The sequence below is a fragment of the Schistocerca cancellata genome, chromosome 3 (assembly GCF_023864275.1).
Source record: "Schistocerca cancellata isolate TAMUIC-IGC-003103 chromosome 3, iqSchCanc2.1, whole genome shotgun sequence".
NCBI lineage: Eukaryota > Metazoa > Arthropoda > Insecta > Orthoptera > Acrididae > Schistocerca > Schistocerca cancellata.
The window spans coordinates 914,586,147-914,607,858 of record NC_064628.1 but is presented as its reverse complement, the minus strand read 5'-3'; the positions used below and the strand labels follow the sequence as shown (position 1 = coordinate 914,607,858).

Here is a 21,712-nt window from a genome sequence, read left to right as displayed (position 1 = left end):
TACTACAGTGCTAGATCCTTTGTCTAGGAGTATGTTAGAGAAGGTCTACACCAGCTGTCCAACACCTCTACATAGAGTGTCTGCCATCAAAATCCCATCCCTGTAATTCAAACTGACCTGCAGTCCCTCCTTAAAATCTCAGGCCCCTCATGAGGGCTAACACCTCAATCCACAGAACTTCTCACCCCCACCCAAACCACCCAACCCCACCTTTTACCTTCTTCCTAAGATCCACAAACCCAATCATCTTGTCCGTCTTATAGTTGCTGGCTTCAAAGCACCCACTGAACATATATCTGCCTAAGTTGGTCAACACCTGCAAATCGTGGTAAAAAGACTCCCCTCCTACATTAAAGATACCAACGATTTCCTAGATCATCTGAAATCCACACTCGTTCCACTCCCACCACACACCTTTCTTGTCATCATTGATGCCACCCCCCTCTATACCAACATCCCTCATGTACATGGTCTGTCTGCTGCTGAACATTTCCTCAGTCAGCAGCCACCTGATTCCAAACTTATGACATCCTTCCTACTTACCTTATATCAACTTAATTTCACTGGTCCTATTCCGAATCCCATGGCACTTTCCTTGATGTTGATCTCGTCCTCACCGAAGGTTAGGTACACACTACTGTCCACATTAAACCTACCAACAAACAACAGTACTTACATTTTGAGATTTGCCATCATTTCCATGTCAAACATTCCCTCTCATACAGCCTTGGCAACCGAGGCAAACATACTTGTTCTGATGCAGACTTTTTACAGCAATACACCACCCTCCTCACCTCAGCCTTCACTGCACATAATTACCACACCAGCCTAGTTAATAAGCAGATTTCCTGTGCCATCACATCCAATCCTCATATTGCTGATCCCTCCACAAAACAGCTTTGGAGCACACCACGGGTGACTCAGTATTATCCTGCTCTGGAATGTGTTAATCAGCTACTTTGACAGGGCCATGACTTCCTAAAATCATGCCCTGAAATTAGATCCACTCTGTCTGAAATTTTGCCCATCACTCCTAGAACAGCTTTCCGTTGCCCTCCCAACCTACACAATACTCTTGTCAGACCCTATGCTCCTTCTGCACCCATCTCCCTGCCCTATGGCTCCTACCCTTGTGACCATCCCCACTGCAAGATTGCCCCATGCCCCCTCCTACCACCACCTATAATAGTCCTGTAACTGACAAAGCATATACTATCAAAGAGAGGGCCACCTGTGAAATGACACATCATATATCAGCTATTATGTAAACACTGTTCGGCCTTCTACATCGGCATGACTACCAGCAAATTATCAATTAGGATGATGGGCATAGGTAGAGGGTGTATACTGGCAACCAGCAATATCCTGTTGCAGAGCATGCTGTACAACATGACATTTGTGACCTTGGCAGCTGTTTCACCCCATGCGTCATCTGGATTCTTCCCCCAGACACCAGTTTCTCGGAACTCCACAGGTGGGAAATAGCGCTACAACATGTCCTTGGTTCTCGCCACCCACTTGGGCTTAATTTATGTTAATTTATTCCATCTCAGCATTTCCTCACTGTTACTACACTTTGCTTCACTCCATTTTAGATTTCTACATCTTTCATTGTCTTTCCCACTATTTTTCACCATGCCCTCCCACCTCTGTTACATACAATGCACTTAGCTTTTCACTCTTATTAACTGGTCACGATGTTTTAGTAGTAATCTCTGTCTTGCATATTATCCTGTCTTCCACCTTTAAGCTCTCGGGTTTTCAACTCTTGTCCAATGCAGTCCCCAACAATCAATCTTTCTTTTTCATCCTGTATGGTAATATTCCTCTAACCCATGTTTCTGGGTGATTTTCCCTGAAATTTATCCTCCCTAGTCCTTTCCCTTCGCCCTTCTTCCTTCCCCTTCAACCCTTCTGCCTGAAGAAGGTGCCACTGGCTCCAAAAGCTTGCAAATTACAACACTCTTATGTGTGGGTTCTACAGCCGCTTGGTGAGTAGATTTTTCATGTATCCAATTAAATAATTTTGTCAATAATTGACTGTTTTCATTGTTATAGTAATCTATATTATGTTTCACTGTTGAGAAAAAGACTACTAACTTGAATTTCCCTCTGATGTTCTCTATATGTCTTACATCTTACTTACTGATTTGTTTATAATATCAAACTATTCAATTGATCACACAAGCACAGCACTGCCAATTTCTGTGTGTCACATTTATGACTCCAACCGAAGATGAAATAAATAAGAGGACATGAACAATTTCTTGTTGCTGAAAGTCTTTAACATCCAAGATTTCATGCCAACACAATACTACAATGATCACACGTGTGCAGGTACCTCATAACATCTCCAGAGAACTTATAGTACAAGAGCAAAACAGAATAAAATGTAAGTGCATAATATATCAGCCAAAAAAAGGATCAGGAAGTGCAATATTTCTATCCAGGATGTTCATATTGCCACATTCAGTTCTTGTCTCTGCAAGTGGACCATCTGGGAGCCTATGGAAACCTGAATTTTTATTGGCCATTTAATATAAAAGAAACTTGCAGAGTCATATGAAATGAGATCACTTTTAGTAAGACTTGAAATTTCAACAGTAATTTCTCTCACTTATAGTAGTAGTAGTAGTAGTAATAATAATAATAATAATAATAATAATAATAATACTAACAGGTCTCATTTGTAATAATAATGGCTATTCCCATCCAGTGGTACCAATGGTGGAAACTTTCAGTCTCTGTGTTAGCTATTGCTGCTGCTGCTGCTACTACTACTACTACTACTACTACTACTACTACTTTTGCTTCAGTGGAAACAATGATTCAAATAACCTAAAGAAAAGAAAAAAAAGAAAGAAAGAAAGAAAAAGACTTAATCTATTATACCTGTATTCATAATTTCCTGTTTCCACGCGATACAGGGGTTCTTGTAAAGCACTGTAGCTATACTCTTCATCATCCATTTCCTTAACTTTCAAACAGTATGAGAGGTATTCAAATTTTGTATCAGCATACTTTCGAATTGTCAGTTTTGTATCAGGGATTGCCTTGTACAGGTAGGTACCCAAGTCTGTCAATATCTGTTGACATTAAAATAAAATAATATTCATTACAATGGTTAAAACAATAATTTGCTGTACCACACAGTTAGTTACACTGTAAAAAATATGTAACCAAATGTCTGCAAAACTGAAACTCACAGGTTTAACAGACTTCAGCATTTGGATTCCATATTTTTCCATCTGTCTATGGTAGTCACCGAACTGTCGAAATGCCTCACTGGCTCTGGGCTGAGGTTCGCGAACACCAATCGCAGCAAAAGTATCACCAAATGCTGGAAAAAACATATTATCATTCAGCAAAATGTATGTCTGTGATCCCTATGAGAGAACAAATTTTATGAGTAAGGCCGGTATTACACTATCAAATTTCTTTGTCAAAGATTTGATCAAAGATGTGATCAAATATTCTGTCAAATATATTTGACAAAGATCTTTGACGTAGCGCTAGAAGGGGTATTACACTGTCATCAAATTTTTCGTCAAAGTTCAGGATGGCTGACAACAACTTGTTATTAACCGCAGCAGTTGTACGTACTCCAATTGCATTGTGTGCACGTGCGGAAAAGAAGTGGGGGAAAAAACTTAACCATACATACGAGGTTGACAGTCTTAAAAGTCCTGGGATTACAACTTGATAATAAATTCAGTTAGGAGGAGCACATCCCAGAACTGCAGAAACGCGTTAACAAATCTGTTTGCAATTCGAGTGTTAGCAGACATAGGCAACATAAAAATGAAAAAGCTTGCATACTTTCATTCCATAATGTCATATGGTATAATATTTTGGAGTAAATCTTCAAGTCAAACAAAAGTTTTCACAGTCCAAAAGTATGTAATACGTATTATTTGTGGAGTAAATTCACGGACGTCCTGTAGAAACCTCTTGAAAGAACTGGGTATACTAACTACTGCCTCTCAGTATATTTACTCCTTAATGAAATTTGTTGTAAATAATATATCTCATTTTCCAACAAACAACTCAGTTCATACATACAATACCAGGAACAAAAATGATCTACACAAGGACTTACAAGCACTTACTTTAGTTCAAAAAGAGGTCCACTACTCAGAACACTCATCTTCAATATTTTGCCAGCAAACATAAAAAATTTAGTTACAAATAAAGATCAGTTTAAAAGGAGCCTCAAAGACTTACTAGTGGCCAACTCCTACTCCATTGACGAAATTTTTAATAGAAACAAATGATGTATTGTATTTATTCATACTATTAGTATTGTTATTTCAGTTTAAAAAAATTGACATGTTCCACATCCACGAGGATCTCCTCAGCACGGATCTATGGAATGAAAAACTAATCTAATCTGGGTGAAGCTGTGGGTTTTACGATGACACGATAAAAGCATTCAACAAAACTTCTTACGTGAGCTTACAGTGGAAGACGTCAAGTGGTACATCAATTACTTAAGAATGGATGAGCATACATTCCTGTATGTGCTCAGTGAAGTGTATCCTCATATCACAAAGCACAATATTCACTTAAGAACTGCTACATCTTCAGAAGACAGGCTCACTGTAACACTCCGATTCCTTGCTACAGGAGAGGGTTATGTTATGTTATGTTAGGTTAGCTCAGGTCAGGTCAGGTCTCGTCTCCAATCTTCTTATTTTATTTTTGTATTCAGGGTGCCTCACGTTGTAAAGCACCTCATCAGCTTCATACATCTCTATTAATTTTGCAGTTGTCGGCACACACCAATTGTATTTACCGGCAATGTTTATAAAAACACTACAGACGACAGAACGCTGCAGCGATGCTAGCGCTCCATGTGGTAACATGTCACATTGCAGTGAACAGAAGACAAGCGATTTCTTTGATCAAATCTACAGCGAGGCCCCAGATTTGATCAAATATTGGACGACATTTGACAAAGTTCCTATTACACCATCAAATATCTTTGACAAAGATTTTGGACAAAGATATTTGACAAAGAAATTTGATAGTGTAATACTGGCCTAAGCTATACAGCTGGTCATTAAAACTGCAACTCCAGGTTGGATGGCAAACGAAGCTTTCCTTATTGTTCATATGAAGAATAGCAGAAAACATATGTGATTATATTGATGGGTGGTTTGGGGGTATACTGGATGTAGAGCTGCTGCTTCTGACAGCAACAATGGCTCTAATTTGGCTTGGCACTGGAATAAGCAGGATCTTACAAAACATAACATATATCATACGAAGCAAGATGTATCAGACAGACAGGGGAACACACTCTATGAGATATAATGAACACACAGACTACTTTAGGCTATGCAAGTATGCGAAATAAACAGTAGCCAAGCACAAACATGTGACAGCCATTCACTAAATGGGGCTATAGAGGATTTAGAAGTATTTCACACAGAGGAGATAGGAAAGAAAACTTAACCTAACTGAAAAAGTTGAAGTAGTAATTCATCAGGACAGATTTGATAGACATCTGTCATGGTTTCTCAAACCTTTTTTGAAATTAGTATAAACAAAGCATGCACATAAAAATTTTCATATACGTCTAATGTAAGTATACACTTCAGGATAACCACAAGTTGGTATCTTGGGAGTGGAAGGGTACAGTTTCTAACACAGTGCTTTCACGTGGCACTGGGCACTTAAGTGTTCACTAGACAAGTCATTGTACAAGAAAGCAGCTGGCATGACAACATACACAGTTGGAAATACTGCTGAAGAAGGCGAGGCACTCTGGTAAAAAGGTGGTAGTTTTATAGGACTGAACAGAGAAACACAAGAAAGTAATATTTAAGTATGGCTGAGTCTGTTTGTAGAAGTGTCTTTATTTTATGATTGCTACTTTACATACTCAAGTACATCTGATTGACAATTTAAATATGGGTAGTCATATTGCGAGAGTGTGACTCTCCAAATATATAGTTGTGTGTTAATATTAATAATAAATACTTTCAACAAAAATGTTGAACTCCAGGTTGGAATATCAATTATATAAGGAAAAATAAGATTGCTACTTACCATAAAGATGACCCATCAAGTTGCAAACAAGCACAAACAAATGACACTCTCATATTAGCTTCAGCCACAGCCTCCGTCAGAAAAGTAAACATACACACATTTATTCACACAAGCAATCACGCATAGATGACTGCCATCTCCATCATCTTTACAATAAGTAGCAACCTATCTTTTTCTTATATTGTTAAAAATGTTACAAGGCATGCCTGGTCAGATGACAATCACTGCAATCACAGGGATAGTTGTTTTGTATAAAGTGCAACTTACAGGTTGAATTTAAAGAAACAATTGTCCTAAGGTTATTGGTTATCCCTATACCACTACAGAAATATATGAAAATACTAAAAACCTATCAAAATATAAGACATATAATCTACAATAAGGCACAGGGTTTATTTCCTTCATTATGAGAGGAGGAGGAGGATGAGGAGGTCAGTGTTTAATGTCCCGCCAACAACGAGGTTATTAGAAACAGAGCACAAGCTCGGATTAGGGACACGTAAGGGAGGAAAGCAGATGTGCCCTTTCGAAGGAAGCATCCTGGCATTTACCTGAAGCAATTTAGGGAAACCATGGAAAAGCTAAATCAGAATAGCCCGACACGGGTTTAAACTGTCATCCTCCTGAATGTGAGTCCATTGTGCTAACCACTGCTTCATTATGAAAAGCCATGACCTATAGAAGAGTGTCTTTACCTAAAAGTGTTCTAGTACATTTGGCAGAGATCAAAAAAAGTAACTCTATACAGTTTCATCAATAACTGCTGGATGTAGAGAGGACATTTCCACTGTTAGTCTAGCATTACAGAGTCAGCTCCAGCCAGTCTAGCCAATAACCCTCTATAGGTAGGAAGGGTAATAAAAAAAATACAAAAATAAAAAATGGAAGAATACATTTAATGCATAACCAAGCACATTTGATCAAGAGGACAAGTAAACAACCTGAGTAAATGTGTCAGGACATTACCAGTCTAATATCTCTACCAGCAGATAGCAGATTGACAACAGCTTCGAAACACTAGAGAACAATCGACATGCACCATCAGAGGCTGAATGACAGGTCACATGGGCCCAGCTGCCAGCCACACAGATCTAGGCCAGTGGTCGTAAGTCAGCCTTGAACAGTGTGAAGCATGAGCTATCACAAATCTTGCCCAGATGCTATTTGGATACTGACCTTGCTGTGGACATTGACTTTCTAATTACTGTTACTGGCATTCTTTCTGTGCTCAGCTCACAATGAACTTGGTTTTGTTTACAGATTAGGCGTCTGTTATCAAGAGAAAACACAAAACTTATATCTTCTTCATTATGGGTACTACAGCCATAAATTTATTAAATGAATGTGGAATTTTCCCAATTAGGTTGTTGAAACTTTATCCGGTGCTTCGTTAGAAAAAGATGCCATGCTTATAAAAATGGCAGTGTATTCATATTATGTATTTCCATTCTTTTTGGTTTAAAAATAACTGTTCTTGGTGTTTATTTTATTTTATTTTAATTTGTAAACCAAACTGAATGGAAACACACAAAGTAAATTAGCTGCGATTTTATACATACGGCACTTTTTTTTTTTTTTTTAAGCTAACACTGGATAACAGCTTAAAAAGCCAACCATTCATCTAACTGGTCTGTTCGTAATATTTGTAAAAATGTGAATTAAGTGGGAAATTTTGTTACATCAGATAAATAAGTTGTATTAAACCACAACTGGATACATTTTCACTCATAGACACTACCTTCAAATATGACAGTTATTAGTACCTCTCAACTTAATTTTTCTACATATTATCACACTGCATACTACCCTTGTCTTTTAGGGACAGCACAAGTAATAATTTTAAAAACATTTCAGCTTACTGGACCACAACCTGGGCAATTTGTTAGTACGTATTCCAGTCACTGTTGATAAAAATTACAGGTATGTTGTAGTTTCCCTAACGTCAGCACTCAACCTCCAAGTGCAGCTTTCCTGACTGTTACTTCATGATGAATTATTTCCGAGCAGTGATGGCTTGAAGTCAGCTGTTCAATATTTTAGCACTTTGGAGAGCTACTAAATGGATGTTCCCACTCCCACAAAGTGCTACATGACTTGAAAAACAAGTTACAGGCATTATCAGTTCCTGCACATTCGTTGTTGCAGTGTGCTTCCATAGTTGTCATGATCACAAAATTTAATCATAAAATAGGGGATAGTTTGATTTATGAAGAAATTCTGAGGATGCTTGAAGAATCTGGTTCCAAAATTGATGATAATGGTTTTGAAATCAATGACAGTATTTCTGAAACAGACGGCAATCTCCTTTTCTCCTTAATTATACAAGCAGGAGCCACATACTGAAGTTGAAAAAGTTTATGACATCTAGGGGACTGCAGCCATCACTGTGGCCTGACTAGAGTGTGTTAATACAGTACAAAATATCAGCACACATTAAAACAAAAAAACTATGTGCAAGGCTTAGGGAATGATAAAAATTGCAATACAGCACAGGTATGAAAAAGGACAGACTTTATGGTCAAATCCTAACCCATTTCTTCTACACATGTATCTAAAAATATGTAACTTTGCCTTATTGAAGCACAGTCTCCCAAAATATTTAAGATCCACTAAAATCAACCTTTTCCAAATCAATGGTAGTGTTACAGCATTTTTTGTAGGTAACACACAAAAAATTTTGTCAAAATGGATTCAATGTTGGAAATACAGGAACAGATCTAACTAAAGCTACTCATTTATTACCCCAAGTAAATCAGGAAAAATGGGGGAAATAATCTGTAAGGTCTTGAAACTTTGGGAAAACACTCACAGGAGATATAGCAACAAGAAACAAAAAAGTTCCCTTCCCTAGCAGGTAAGCATTACCCTCCCTCAGCCCTTAATTAACTTTCTTTTACCCGTTTTCAATTTTTACAAAAAATAGTGCATTTTTCAAAGGCATCTGTTACGACAAAAAAATTTTCTAGTGTAATTCTGCTCAAAGAAGGTGATATGAATGTATCAAGCAAAATAACCAGTTTTCGAGACTTCTATCTGGGAGATTAAAAATCCATTAGCTTGTGAGTTTGGCATAACTTTCAACTTCAATTATAATTAAATGAAATCTCTCTCCTGTTTTTCCACAACTACTTGGATTTTATACGTACAGAAACATAGATGTAGCACAAAAATGTTAGTATTAAACTCTGAAGGTAAAAAAAGAAACAGTGAAATTCCTTTTAAAACTGACATTTAGCCATTCGGAACAATTCAGTTACTTTTAGTTCAGTTTCACACGCCTTGATATTTGTATTGGAATCAAGTCACTTGTCATGAGAATTAAGAATTATTGGAGAATTAATTAACATATAGGCTGCACCTCTCTGTCACTAGTGAATAGGAAAATTTTCTGAAACCAAGACCCCTTGGTATTTTTATTTTATTTCACAATGACTGGTTTCAACAGAATCTTGCTGTCATCGTCAGATCTACACTGTACCAAAAATAAAGAAATTACAAGGAGAATTTATCACTGTGTGTGAACCCACATCTCAGTGATAAGATGTACATATGCATTAATTTACATAACTTTGGAATTTCGTATTGACAAGTATACATACCACAGATACAATGGGTACACTGTTTTGCTAAATATGTAAGATATTAGGTGCACACATACCCCACTTGTTGGTCATTTATGTAAGGCACAAATGGCTCTGAGCACTATGGGACTTAACATCTGAGGTCATCAGTACCCTAGACCTCAGAACTATCTAAACCTAACTAACCTAAGGACATCATATACATCCATGCCCGAGGCAGGATTTGAACCTGCGACCGTAGCAGTCACGTGGTTCCAGACTGAAGTGCCTAGAACCGCTCGGCCACAGCGGCTGGCATTTATGTAAGGGGTCGATCTGCCATAGGCTGCGTGCCTGCACAGTTAGTCCCGCAACTTGCTAGGGCTATGACTGCACTTCCTGTTTGTTTATCTCCACTCTTGGGCACATAGCTGGCACAATGGATATGTTATAGGTTCTTTCTTATGTATTTGATAAACAAATGTGGTGTCATTTCCTGTGACTGGAAAGTGCTCTCACTGAACTGATGCCGTGTATACATGTTAATGAGATATTTCAAAGGCATGTAAACTACTGCTTATGTACATCTTATCCCTGAGATGCCCGTTTGCACACAGTGATAAATTCTCCGTCTTGGCTTTACGTTTGGTACATGGTAAATTTGATTATGACAGCAATCCTATTGAAACCGGTCATTGTGAAGTAAAATAAAAATACCAAGTGATTTTGGCTACAGAAGACTTCCTATAATTAACCAACAATTACTGTCTTTATAATACATATACAATTATCATACATACAACACCTATACAGCTAAAATACCACAATATCTGTTGAACAAATAAGTTGTTGTATATAAATATTTACAGCTTCTGTCAAATTACTGCGAGTCGTGTAAGTGCCGCTTTGTACTCGACAGTTTTTACACAATGTTGCACAGACTAAGTCAGCCTTCACACACTTGCAGTTTCTCCTCCAACCTCAAGTGCAGCCACATGAAATCAGTAGCAATGTCTTGTCTGGAGGCAGTTGTCATTTCATGTGAATTTGAAAGGGAGATGAGTCTAATCACCATTGTGTTCAGCCAATACGTTTTTTAGAGTTTTTATGGTCATTGTATCTCATTCTCGAAGACATTTATTGACTTCCTGCAATAAAAAATGCATTGAAAATTGACAATCATCTACAGAATCTGCAGAATTGCATACTTCTTAGGAAACAGCATAAAACTGGTATCATAAGGGCAGCCTCTTTTTCAAACAATGGAGAGGCTCAACACTAATTTAGCATAGCAGTCTTGATGATAACAGGCTTCTGTAGCTTCTAAACGCAAAACAATGTTGATGTGTTTGGCATTCTTTCTACTGAAACTACCGTAGCATTTCTCTGCTTTCTCCAGCTCTCTGTTTCAGGGTTAAAGAATGAACTACAAACACTCCATAGCATTTTTGGAGTGGTTTTCTTTTTCTTTCAGTTTGTAAGTCACATTTTTCAGTTTGTATGAAATACTATTTTCGAAACTGAATGGATAAAACAAAGACCATCTTAAACTTCTGTCATATACTTGCACAGTTTTCTGGTTAATTTGTTTCCTAACATTACATTGCTTAATATATTTAAATCGACATAACTTAAGCACTTCAATCATTCAAATGTTTTGGAGAAGAGCATGAGCCTCATCCTTCCAACCCTTGCTGAAACTTATCACAGTCCCCAACCACTTTAATCACCTCTGATGTCTCTCCTTCTGAAATAGATTCAACAGAAATAAAACAGGTGGTAGCATCTACAAGGTGTACAACTTTGCTTCCGCCATTTGCCGATAGGTGGCGACAACGGTCGAAAGAAACAGATCACAGACATCAGGCAGTTAGCTTGGACCTTGGTCAACATAACCTCATTCAAACATTAGTAGATTTGTGCCTGCATCATAAAATTGTTCTTGATTGAAAATGTCAGTTTACGAGCCTAATTCTCATAATTTGCGGGAGGTGTTACTGTTTTGTTTCAGTATGAAGAAAACAGCGGCTGAGTCTCATTGAATGCTCTCAAGTACGTATGGTAAGGACGCTATTAGTGAAAGAACATGTAATGAGTGGTTTCAATGCTTTAAGAATGGTGATTTTATTGTTGTAGATTGGCACATTGATGGAAGAGAGAATGTTTTCGTAAATGCGGAACTGGAGACTCGCATAAAACTCAAGAAGAATTGACACGATTAGTGGGAGTGACACAGCAAGCCATTTCAAAAGTCTCAAGGCTATGGGCATGATCAGAAAGAAGGAACTTGGGTCCCATGTGAGCTGAAACTAAGAGACGTTGAATGGCATGTGTGTGTTTCTGAACAGTTGCTTCAGAGGCAAAAAAAGAAAGAGATTTCTGCATCGCATTGTGACCGGGGTCAAAAAATGGGTTCATTACAATAACCCTAAACACAAAAAATCATGGGGATATCCCAAACATGCTTCCACATCAACGGCCAAACCGAATACTCGCGGCTCCAATATCATGCTCTGCATTTGGTGGGACCAGCTCAGTGTCGTGTACTATGAGGTGTTAAAACCAAGGGAAACAATCACAGATGCTCATTATTGAACACAATTAATGTGTTCGAGCAGAACATTAAAAGACAAACGTATGCAATACAGCGAGAGGCATGATAAAGTGATTTTGCAGCACAACAATGATCGACCCCACGTTGCAAAAAAGAGGTCAAAACATATTTGGAAACATTAAAATGGGAAGTTCTACCCCAACCACTGTATTCTCCAGACATTGTTCCCCCTGTCACATGTTTAGATCAATGGTGCATGGCCTGGCTGACCAACACTTCTGATCTTATGAAGAAGTCACAAATTGGATTGATTCATGGATCGCTTCATAGGATGAACAATTTTTTCCATGCAGGATTCGTACACTGCCTGAAAGATGGGAGAAAGTAGTGGCCAGTCATGGAAAATACTTTGAATGATACACATGTAACCAATTTGTTTCATTAAAGCCTCAAATGTTGGGGAAAAAATGGTGGAAGCAAAGTTGTACACCTTTTAATATTATTATTATTCTTTCTGTTAACAGAAAAGAAAAGAGAGTAAGAATAAACTCTACATAACACAACAAGCTGAGCTGTCCCGCATGCCTTTAGTAAGTTTGCAACATAAACTGAACTAAACTGGACATGGGGTGGGGAAAATTGCAGTGACAGTGAGAGGAGAATGGTAAGCGAACAGGAACAGGAACTTCCCGTTTTCACTGTTGGGTGCCTGACCCTGATTTCAGCAAGAAATTGAAGTTGAAAATATATAACATATTTTCATATAAAGTGTACTCCTGGTTATTCACATGTGGATTACCCAATTTGCGGATTATTTGCACAACCAAAAAAAATTTACAATATTTTTCTCTTGCAAGCAGGAATAAACATCTCATCGTGTGAGCAGTAACTGCCATTTCCAACGTTTAAGCAATTGCCGCATGACAACAGAGACCTGTTTCCATTGTTATCGGCCAGTCTATTCTATGTGCTGATGGTATTAAAATGCAGACTGTTTGGGACATTAAAAAGAAAAAGAAGAAAGTATGGGATTTTGTCAGGAAATGCAATTCTTGTTCTGGACCATCTGCATGAAAAAGCAGGAAGAGATCTACATTGATGAATTAGACACTGCTGTTTTGCAATGGTTTAGTCAAAAATAAAAAATAAAGATAGATACTGCCTACAGGAAAATTAAAGAGACCTTTGGAGATAAGAGAAACACTTGTATGAACATCAAGAGCTCAGATGGAAACCCAGTTCTAAGCAAAGAAGGGAAAGCCGAAAGGCGGAAGGAGTATATAGAGGGTCTATACAAGGGCGATGTACTTGAGGACAATATTATGGAAATGGAAGAGGACGTAGATGAAGATGAAATGGGAGATACAATACTGCGTGAAGAGTTTGACAGAGCACTGAAAGACCTGAGTTGAAACAAGGCCCCTGGAGTAGACAACATTCCATTGGAACTACTGACGGCCTTGGGAGAGCCAGTCCTGACAAAACTCTACCATCTGGTGAGCAAGATGTATGAAACAGGCGAAATACCCTCAGACTTCAAGAAGAATATAATAATTCCAATCCCAAAGAAAGCAGGTGTTGACAGATGTGAAAATTACCGAACAATCAGTTTAATAAGCCACAGCTGCAAAATACTAACACGAATTCTTTACAGATGAATGGAAAAACTAGTAGAAGCCGACCTCGGGGAAGATCAGTTTGGATTCCGTAGAAATACTGGAACACGTGAGGCAATACTGACCTTACGACTTATCTTAGAAGAAAGATTAAGGAAAGGCAAACCTACATTTCTAGCATTTGTAGACTTAGATAAAGCTTTTGACAATGTTGACTGGAATACTCTCTTTCAAATTCTGACGGTGGCAGGGGTAAAATACAGGGAGCGAAAGGCTATTTACAATTTGTACAGAAAGCAGATGGCAGTTATAAGAGTCGAGGCACATGAAACGGAAGCAGTGGTTGGGAAGGGAGTAAGACAGGGTTGTAGCCTCTCCCCGATGTTATTCAATCTGTATATTGAGCAAGCAGTAAAGGAAACAAAAGAAAAATTCAGAGTAGGTATATAATCCATGGAGAAGAAATAAAAACTTTGAGGTTCGCCGATGACATTGTAATTCTGTCAGAGACAGCAAAGGACTTGGAAGAGCAGTTGAATGGAATGGATGGTGTCTTGAAGGGAGGATATAAGATGAACATCAACAAAAGCAAAACGAGGATAATGGAATGTAGTCGAATTAAGTCGGGTGATGTTGAGGGTATTAGATTAGGAAATGAGACACTTAAAGTAGTAAAGGAGTTTTGCTATTTGGGGAGCAAAATAACTGATGATGGTCGAAGTAGAGAGGATATAAAATGTAGACTGGCAATGGTAAGGAAAGTGTTTCTGAAGAAGAGAAATTTGTTAACATCGAGTATAGATTTAAGTGTCAGGAAGTCATTTCTGAAAGTATTTGTATGGAGTGTAGCCATGTATGGAAGTGAAACATGGACAGTAAATAGTTTGGACAAGAAGAGAATAGAAGCTTTCGAAATTTGGTGCTACAGAAGAATGCTGAAGATTAGATGGGTAGATCACATAACTAATGAAGAAGTATTGAATAGGATTGGGGAGAAGAGAAGTTTGTGGCACAACTTGACCAGAAGAAGGGATCGGTTGGTAGGACATGTTCTGAGGCATCAAGGGATCACCAATTTAGTGTTGGAGGGCGGCGTGGAGGGTAAAAATCGTAGGGGGAGACCAAGAGATGAATACACTAAGCAGATTCAGAAGGATGTAGGTTGCAGTAGGTACTGAGAGATGAAGAAGCTTGCACAGGATAGAGTAGCATGGAGAGCTGCATCAAACCAGTCTCTGGACTGAAGACCACAACAACAACAATAGTCAAAAATGATTAGAACGTGTCACTGCTTCAGGTGTAATGTGTGTTGAAATAGCTAAATTTTATCATGAAGTTCTAGGGTTAGGGAGAGAATTTATTGCCTCATCTGGATAGCTAATCAGATTCACACATCATCGCAGGATTTGCGAACTTACTGTGCTAGGAGAGTGGCTTCATTCAAATGTTGAGGCAGCTGATTCCTTCTGGGAAAAGCTTTAGAAATTTGTGGAAGAAGAGAATTTCATACTGTGGTGTCACCGCCAGACACCACACTTGCTAGGTGGTAGCCTTTAAATCGGCCGCAGTCCGTTAGTATACGTCAGACACGTGTGTCGCCACTATCAGTGATTGCAGACCGAGCGCCGCCACACGGCAGGTCTAGAGAGACTTCCTAGCACTCGCCCCAGTTGTACAGCCGACTTTGCTAGAGATGGTTCACTGACAAATTACACTCTCATTTGCCGAGACGATAGTTAGCATAGCCTTCAGCTACGTCATTTGCTACGACCTAGCAAGGCGCCTTTATCATATGCTATTTATCTTGTGATGCATGTACCGTCAAGAGCGATGTTCACCAATTATGAATTAAAGTTAAGTATTCCATCATCTACATACTTTATTTGCTAGTCTCAATCCCTTTAACTGTTCCAGACCTCACGCCAGTCTGCGTGAGCTTAAACGCGTGCCTTTCGGCTTCCTCATAGTGGCTTGGCTGTCTTGCCAAGTCACAACAGTTTGGCGATGAGAATTTTGCGATCGTATTGATTTTCCTGATTTACTTGTGTCATGGCTTCGCCACAATCTCCAGATGTACTGTCCGAATTTTATCGCTTGCAGAATCTGCAGACGCAGGCCTTACTGGATGCCCTTGGACAGCTCGTCCAGGGTCAACGTGCAATGCAAAACGATGCGGCGCCCACTGCTCCACCGCTCACGCAGCCACAACACGCAGTTGTGCAACCTTTTCGTCCTTTTGATGCGGCACTTGAAAGCTGGACGGAGTGGTCACGCCAATTTGGATTCCATCTTGCCGCCTACAGAAGTCAAGGTAATGAGCGGTGCCTTTTTTGTTAGCATCCGTAGGCATCCAGACATACCGTGTGATAGTGAAATTATTTCCCCGACGCGACGTAGCAACTCTGTCCTACGACGAAATTTTGTCTGCATTAGATGCATATTTCAAAGAATAAGTCAATGTAGTTGCAAAACGGTATACGTTCTTTCGTACAAAACGTACGGCAGGTCAGACTAATCGGGAGTGGGTTGCAACCTTGCAAGGCCTTACTAGGGATTATGCTTTTGAGTGTGAATGTGGACTCCCTTATTCAGACACTATGGTACGTGATGCAATTGCACAGAACGTTTCTGATGTTCGTATATGGGAACAGATTTTGAAACTAGTCAATCCCTCCCTTCAACAAGTAATGGACATATTGGATAGGCAGGACACACTTGACTTTGCTCAGGAATCATTTGAAACTTCGCCACCTGTGTGTCACGTTAACCAGCCCGCCGGGCTGTAATGGTACTTTGACTTCCGCAAAGTTATAATTTACGATCGCGCACGCAGAAGAGCGCTGTGCCAGCGACCGATTTTATAAATAATTTTGTTCTTTTTTTTTACTTTTGCGTAGTTTGTTTGTTTTTAAGAACTAATGGATGACTCTCTCTCTCGTCTTGATATGAAAGAGGTGTATTTTTCGGCGACGTTGAATGTGCTTTTGGTGAAAATTAAAATTACATTACAAATCGATGTTGTTTCAATAGCTAATGAGGAGAAGATAATAAAAAGGTAACACTACAATTGGCGTCCTGGTGACAGGACTTGCAATCTTCGGATTAGATACAAGTGCAGTTTGGATTTGATACAAGTGCAGTTTGGATTTGATACAAGTGCAGTTTGGATTTGATACAAGTACAGTTCGGATTTGATACAAGTGCAGTTCGGATTTGATACAAGTGCAGTTCGGATTTGATACAAGTGCAGTTCGGATTTGATACAAGTGCAGTTATTATAAATTTTGGACATTTTATCTAATTTTAACCACTTAATAGCATCAGAAAATGAATTTGGACTAAGTCTCATTCATTTCAATTGTAATGTTACGTGCATGAAGTTTACAACAATATTGTTTTCCCTGTTATTAATTTGTGTTAATTTTCATTTTCATGTTGAGGAAATTAATTTGGTAAAAAAATTGGGAAAAGGATAACGTTCCATAAAATAATTTGCACGGACGCGAAAGAAAAATTTTGGATTGAAACCTGTATATTTGACGCTACATTTGCAACATAAGACTGAAAAAAAAATGGTGAGTACAGCAATTTACATTTTTTCCAGTTTCAAGCAGCCATCTGTACTTCCTTTATTCCGATCCATTTATTTCGAAATTATTTTTTCAAATTGTAGTTAAAATTGATTTACTACTATTATTGCAAATGATAAGTGAAGAGCATATTCACAGTCATTTATTTGTGAGAAGGAAATTTCAGTGCCAATTTAATAAGTCAATTTCTAATTAGAAATCATATAGAAATATCCATTTCCATAAGAGAAATTTCAGATTTCAACATATCATATTTAAAAATTTTTTTTACCATTGGAAAATTTTATTTGCAATTAATTATGAAAATCGCAAGATGGACGCTAGACACGTAGAAATTGTTTCCGCGGACGAGCTTAGTGAAAGTGACACATTGCAAAACATGTCCGACAGTCAAATGAATATTGAACTTAATAGGGAGGATATTCAAGACATAATTTTACCGGATCGATTAAGACAACAACCCCTATATTTAAACAGATATACAGGCGAATGGAGAGTGAGTACTACGCGACAAAACGTGACATTGACAACGTCAACTTCAGAACCAGACATCAATCAGACACGAAAAAATGACGAAACTAAGACACAGGATTCTGACATGCTCAACCAGATTCTGAAGTTACTTGGTGACCAAAACAGAAAATTTGACACTTTAGACAAAAGATTTGACATTTTAGACGAGAAAAATGACAATTTAAAACGTGACATTGGGAAATTTGACACTAAATTCGATGAACTGACACGGGACATAAAACAAAATTTTGAAAAACAATCGAGACAAATTGCCGACTTGACAGAAACCACCAGTAGTCTTGGAAGGAAATTTACTGACTTATCAGACAAGGTTACGAGACAAGAAAAGGTATTTGTGGAATTCAGTGACGAGACAAAAACTGACTTACAACAATGTAATGAGAAATTGTTAACAGTAGTTTTTGAACAACAGAAAACCAGTACCCAAGTTGACGAATTACGACAGTCACACAATTCCGTAAAAACAAACCAAGAACACTTATACCTGATGATTACAGACCTTTCAGACAGATTAAATGATGTAACATTGGAGCAGAAATCCTTACAGGAAAAGTTAGAAAAGCTTGAAGACAGAGCAGATGTAGCATCTTTAAAGAATGACACAACTCTAGCAGAAAAACTTTTACATGAATGCAAATTATGTGATGATTATTTAGATGAGAAGTTTGAGACAATGACACAGATCATTTTAGATAAGACAAAGGAACAAGTAAAGGGAGAAACAGATAATATTCAGAAAGAGGTACGTAAACTTAAAGAGAATGTAATACCAAGTTCGTCAGTGATACCAAAACCTATAACAGACAACCAAAACATAAATGAGAATCATAATAATTCTAGACCCAGCACACAGCCGAAAATAGAATTACCAATAAGTGATACAAATCCCAATGAACCATTTTCAATGCTACCACAAGATCAAAATTACTATCAGACATCACCACATACTATGCACAGTTTGACACAAAATACAGGACCCCTAATACCATCGGGAGTAGCTGATGAAACATTAGTACGACATGGATACTTTCAGACATTTTCATGTGATGAGAAAGACAAAGTGCATCCGATTGTTTTCATCCGCTCTTTTGATGGTATTTTCCCGAGACATTGGTCAGAGGCCGACAAAATTCGATATGTTAGAAATTTGTTACATGGAAGAGCAGCTAAGTGGGGAGCAGCAATTAAAAGACGATGTTTAACATTTGAACAGTTTGAACAAGCATTTCTTGAGGAATTCTGGTCGATCACAGAACAGCAAAGTTTAAAACGAGAAGTATACAATCCAGAAATTTACAACCCGAAGAAAGAGACTTTACGACAATACTTTGAACGCTACCTAGACAAAACATTATATTGGACAAAACCAGCAGATTTACCAGATGTAATTAGAACACTTAAAAGCCACTTACCATTTCCTTACCGTGATAAATTAATAGGAGTGTCCGAGGACAACATAAAGAATTTTTTCAGTTATGTTGATGAGATAGATGTTGTTTACAGAGATGAGATCAGGAATTTCAATCAATTGTATCCGATCCATCCAAGCAATTCGCGTACGCACAACAGAAATGACAGAGGCTATTGGAATCCGCCTCCGACACCACAACAAAACACTCAAAGAAACAATTCACACTACACTGGGATAAATCCATTCAATATTAGGAGAAACAACTCGCAGCATTGGCAAGGAAACAGTAATTATTACTATAATGGTTATCCGAACAGTAATTACAATCAGAACAATAACAGTTATATTCAAAATAACAACAACAGAAGAAGGAACCGAAATTATAGAGATCAAAGAAGAGAGGATAACAGGTACCATCCAGGATATTTTCAGAGAAACAACATCCAACAACATCCAAACATGTATTGCAGGAATAACAGTAATGACAATACCAGTTACAGTCATGGGCGAAATAATGTATGGGGAAATCACAATGGACAACCGCCACAACACATGCAATACAGCAACCCTCAATTTGTACCTAACGGAACTCCCAATGCGACGCGGGGTAATGTCAACAACCAAACAGCTGATACTTGGGTGACGCGCGACAGAAATGTAAATATTATTGAGTTGGGCAATGAACCCAACCCGCAGCAACAACCGAATTTGCCGGAAAACGAACGACGACCGAGCTAAGTGCTCGAGTTACGGTCAGTAGGGAGCAGAGCGCAACAGAACCGACGATTTGTTTTCTCCGATATGATGACAGTAAGAAAATAAAAAAAGAATTATATCAGGATGTAGATTTTAATAGTACCAGTAAAACAAAGAAGATTATTCAGGCTATAACACGAGTTATGATTGGTAGTTATGAAGTGGAAGTAATGTTAGATACAGGAGCAGCAGCAAGTGTAATTGCAATGTCCTTATATAATGAACTCAAACAAATAATGAAAATACAAACATTGCCAGTACAGAATTGTCACATTATAAGTGCCACTGGTAACAAATCAAAGAATGTGAAATTTCAAGTGCTAATTAACTTAACATTTTCAAATATACCACTCAATTACAGTTTTCTGGTAGTAGACAAATTAGTTATGCATTGCATATTAGGAATTGACTTTCTGAATGAATATCAAGCAATCATAGATTTAGGAAAAGGGAAATGTCATTTAACCGTAAACCAACAACAACTGACAATAGAGTTAACACAGGGTAAAAACTTAAAACAGTAAACAAGGTAAATTTGAACAGTTACATTTTGTGTATCCACCAGCAATAAACATATGTGATTTAACTTTTAATGAAGCTGTATCTCAGGGAATTAAACCTAATGATTTATATGAGAAATGCACAGAATCTGAATATCTGACGAAGGAACAACAACTTGAATTACTTGAAGTTTTGCAGCAATTTGCTGAGGTATTTGTGGAGAAACCTGGAATTATTAGAGGCTATACTTATGAGATGGATGTTAAACCACACAAAACATACTGTAGAACATATTATAATATTCCTTGGTCAAAGAAACTTGCAGTTTTGAAAGAGATTGAAAAAATGCAAGTTTGGGGTATCATTGAAAGGTCACATTCACCATATTGCAGTCCGATCCTAGCAGTTAATAAAGAGGATGGTAGTGTAAGGTTAGTGCTGGATGCACGAGAAATTAACAAAGTTATAATCCCAATGAACACACGACCTATTAATTTGGAAGAACAACTTTTAAAATTTCATAATGTACAGTATTTAACCAATATCGACCTCCATTCATCATTTTGGCAGGTGAACCTCCATAAAAACAGTCGTAAATACACTGCATTTCTATGTGAGGGACGTAGTTATCAATTTTGTGTTCTACCCTTTGGTCTACGAGTGAGTGCTGGAGTATTTATTGAAGCCTTAGATGCTGTTCTTGGACCACAATTGTTATCGCAAATCACAGTTTATGTTGACGACATTGTCATTGCCACCACTACTTGGGAAGAACATGTAAATCTTTTGAAGCAACTTCTGACTAAATTTTCTGACGCAGGTGTCACTATCAATTTATCAAAGACAAAATTAGGGAGGAGAGAAATCAAATTCCTTGGTCACATCATATCAACTGAAGGCATTTATCCAGACTCAAGAAAAATTGATGCAATAAAGAATTTTCCATCCCCACAGAATCGTAAACAACTCAAAGCCTTTCTTGGTCTATCTTCATTCTTCAGGAAATTTGTACCCTACCACCTTCTTAACAGTCCACATCTTGTTGTTATGTCATCCTGACATGATGTCAGACTTTTACCTAGTAACAGATGCAAGTTCCTATGGGCTCGGAGCATTTTTATTCCAAATTCATGTAG

The 21,712-nt window shown here is 38.0% G+C and overlaps 1 protein-coding gene across 4 annotated transcripts in view; it reads right to left on the bottom strand.

The window, feature by feature from the left end:
* Positions 1 to 21,712, bottom strand: part of LOC126175993 (PRKCA-binding protein) — a 119,891-nt gene that overhangs the window by 18,057 nt on the left and 80,122 nt on the right. For all 4 annotated transcript variants that reach the window (XM_049923104.1, XM_049923105.1, XM_049923107.1 and 1 more), the window contains 2 exons: positions 3,207 to 3,340; positions 2,893 to 3,086 (listed from right to left, as the gene is read on the bottom strand). In XM_049923104.1, the coding sequence (XP_049779061.1) occupies positions 2,893 to 3,086; positions 3,207 to 3,340 (328 nt within the window). The remainder of the gene's footprint in view (positions 1 to 2,892; positions 3,087 to 3,206; positions 3,341 to 21,712) is intronic.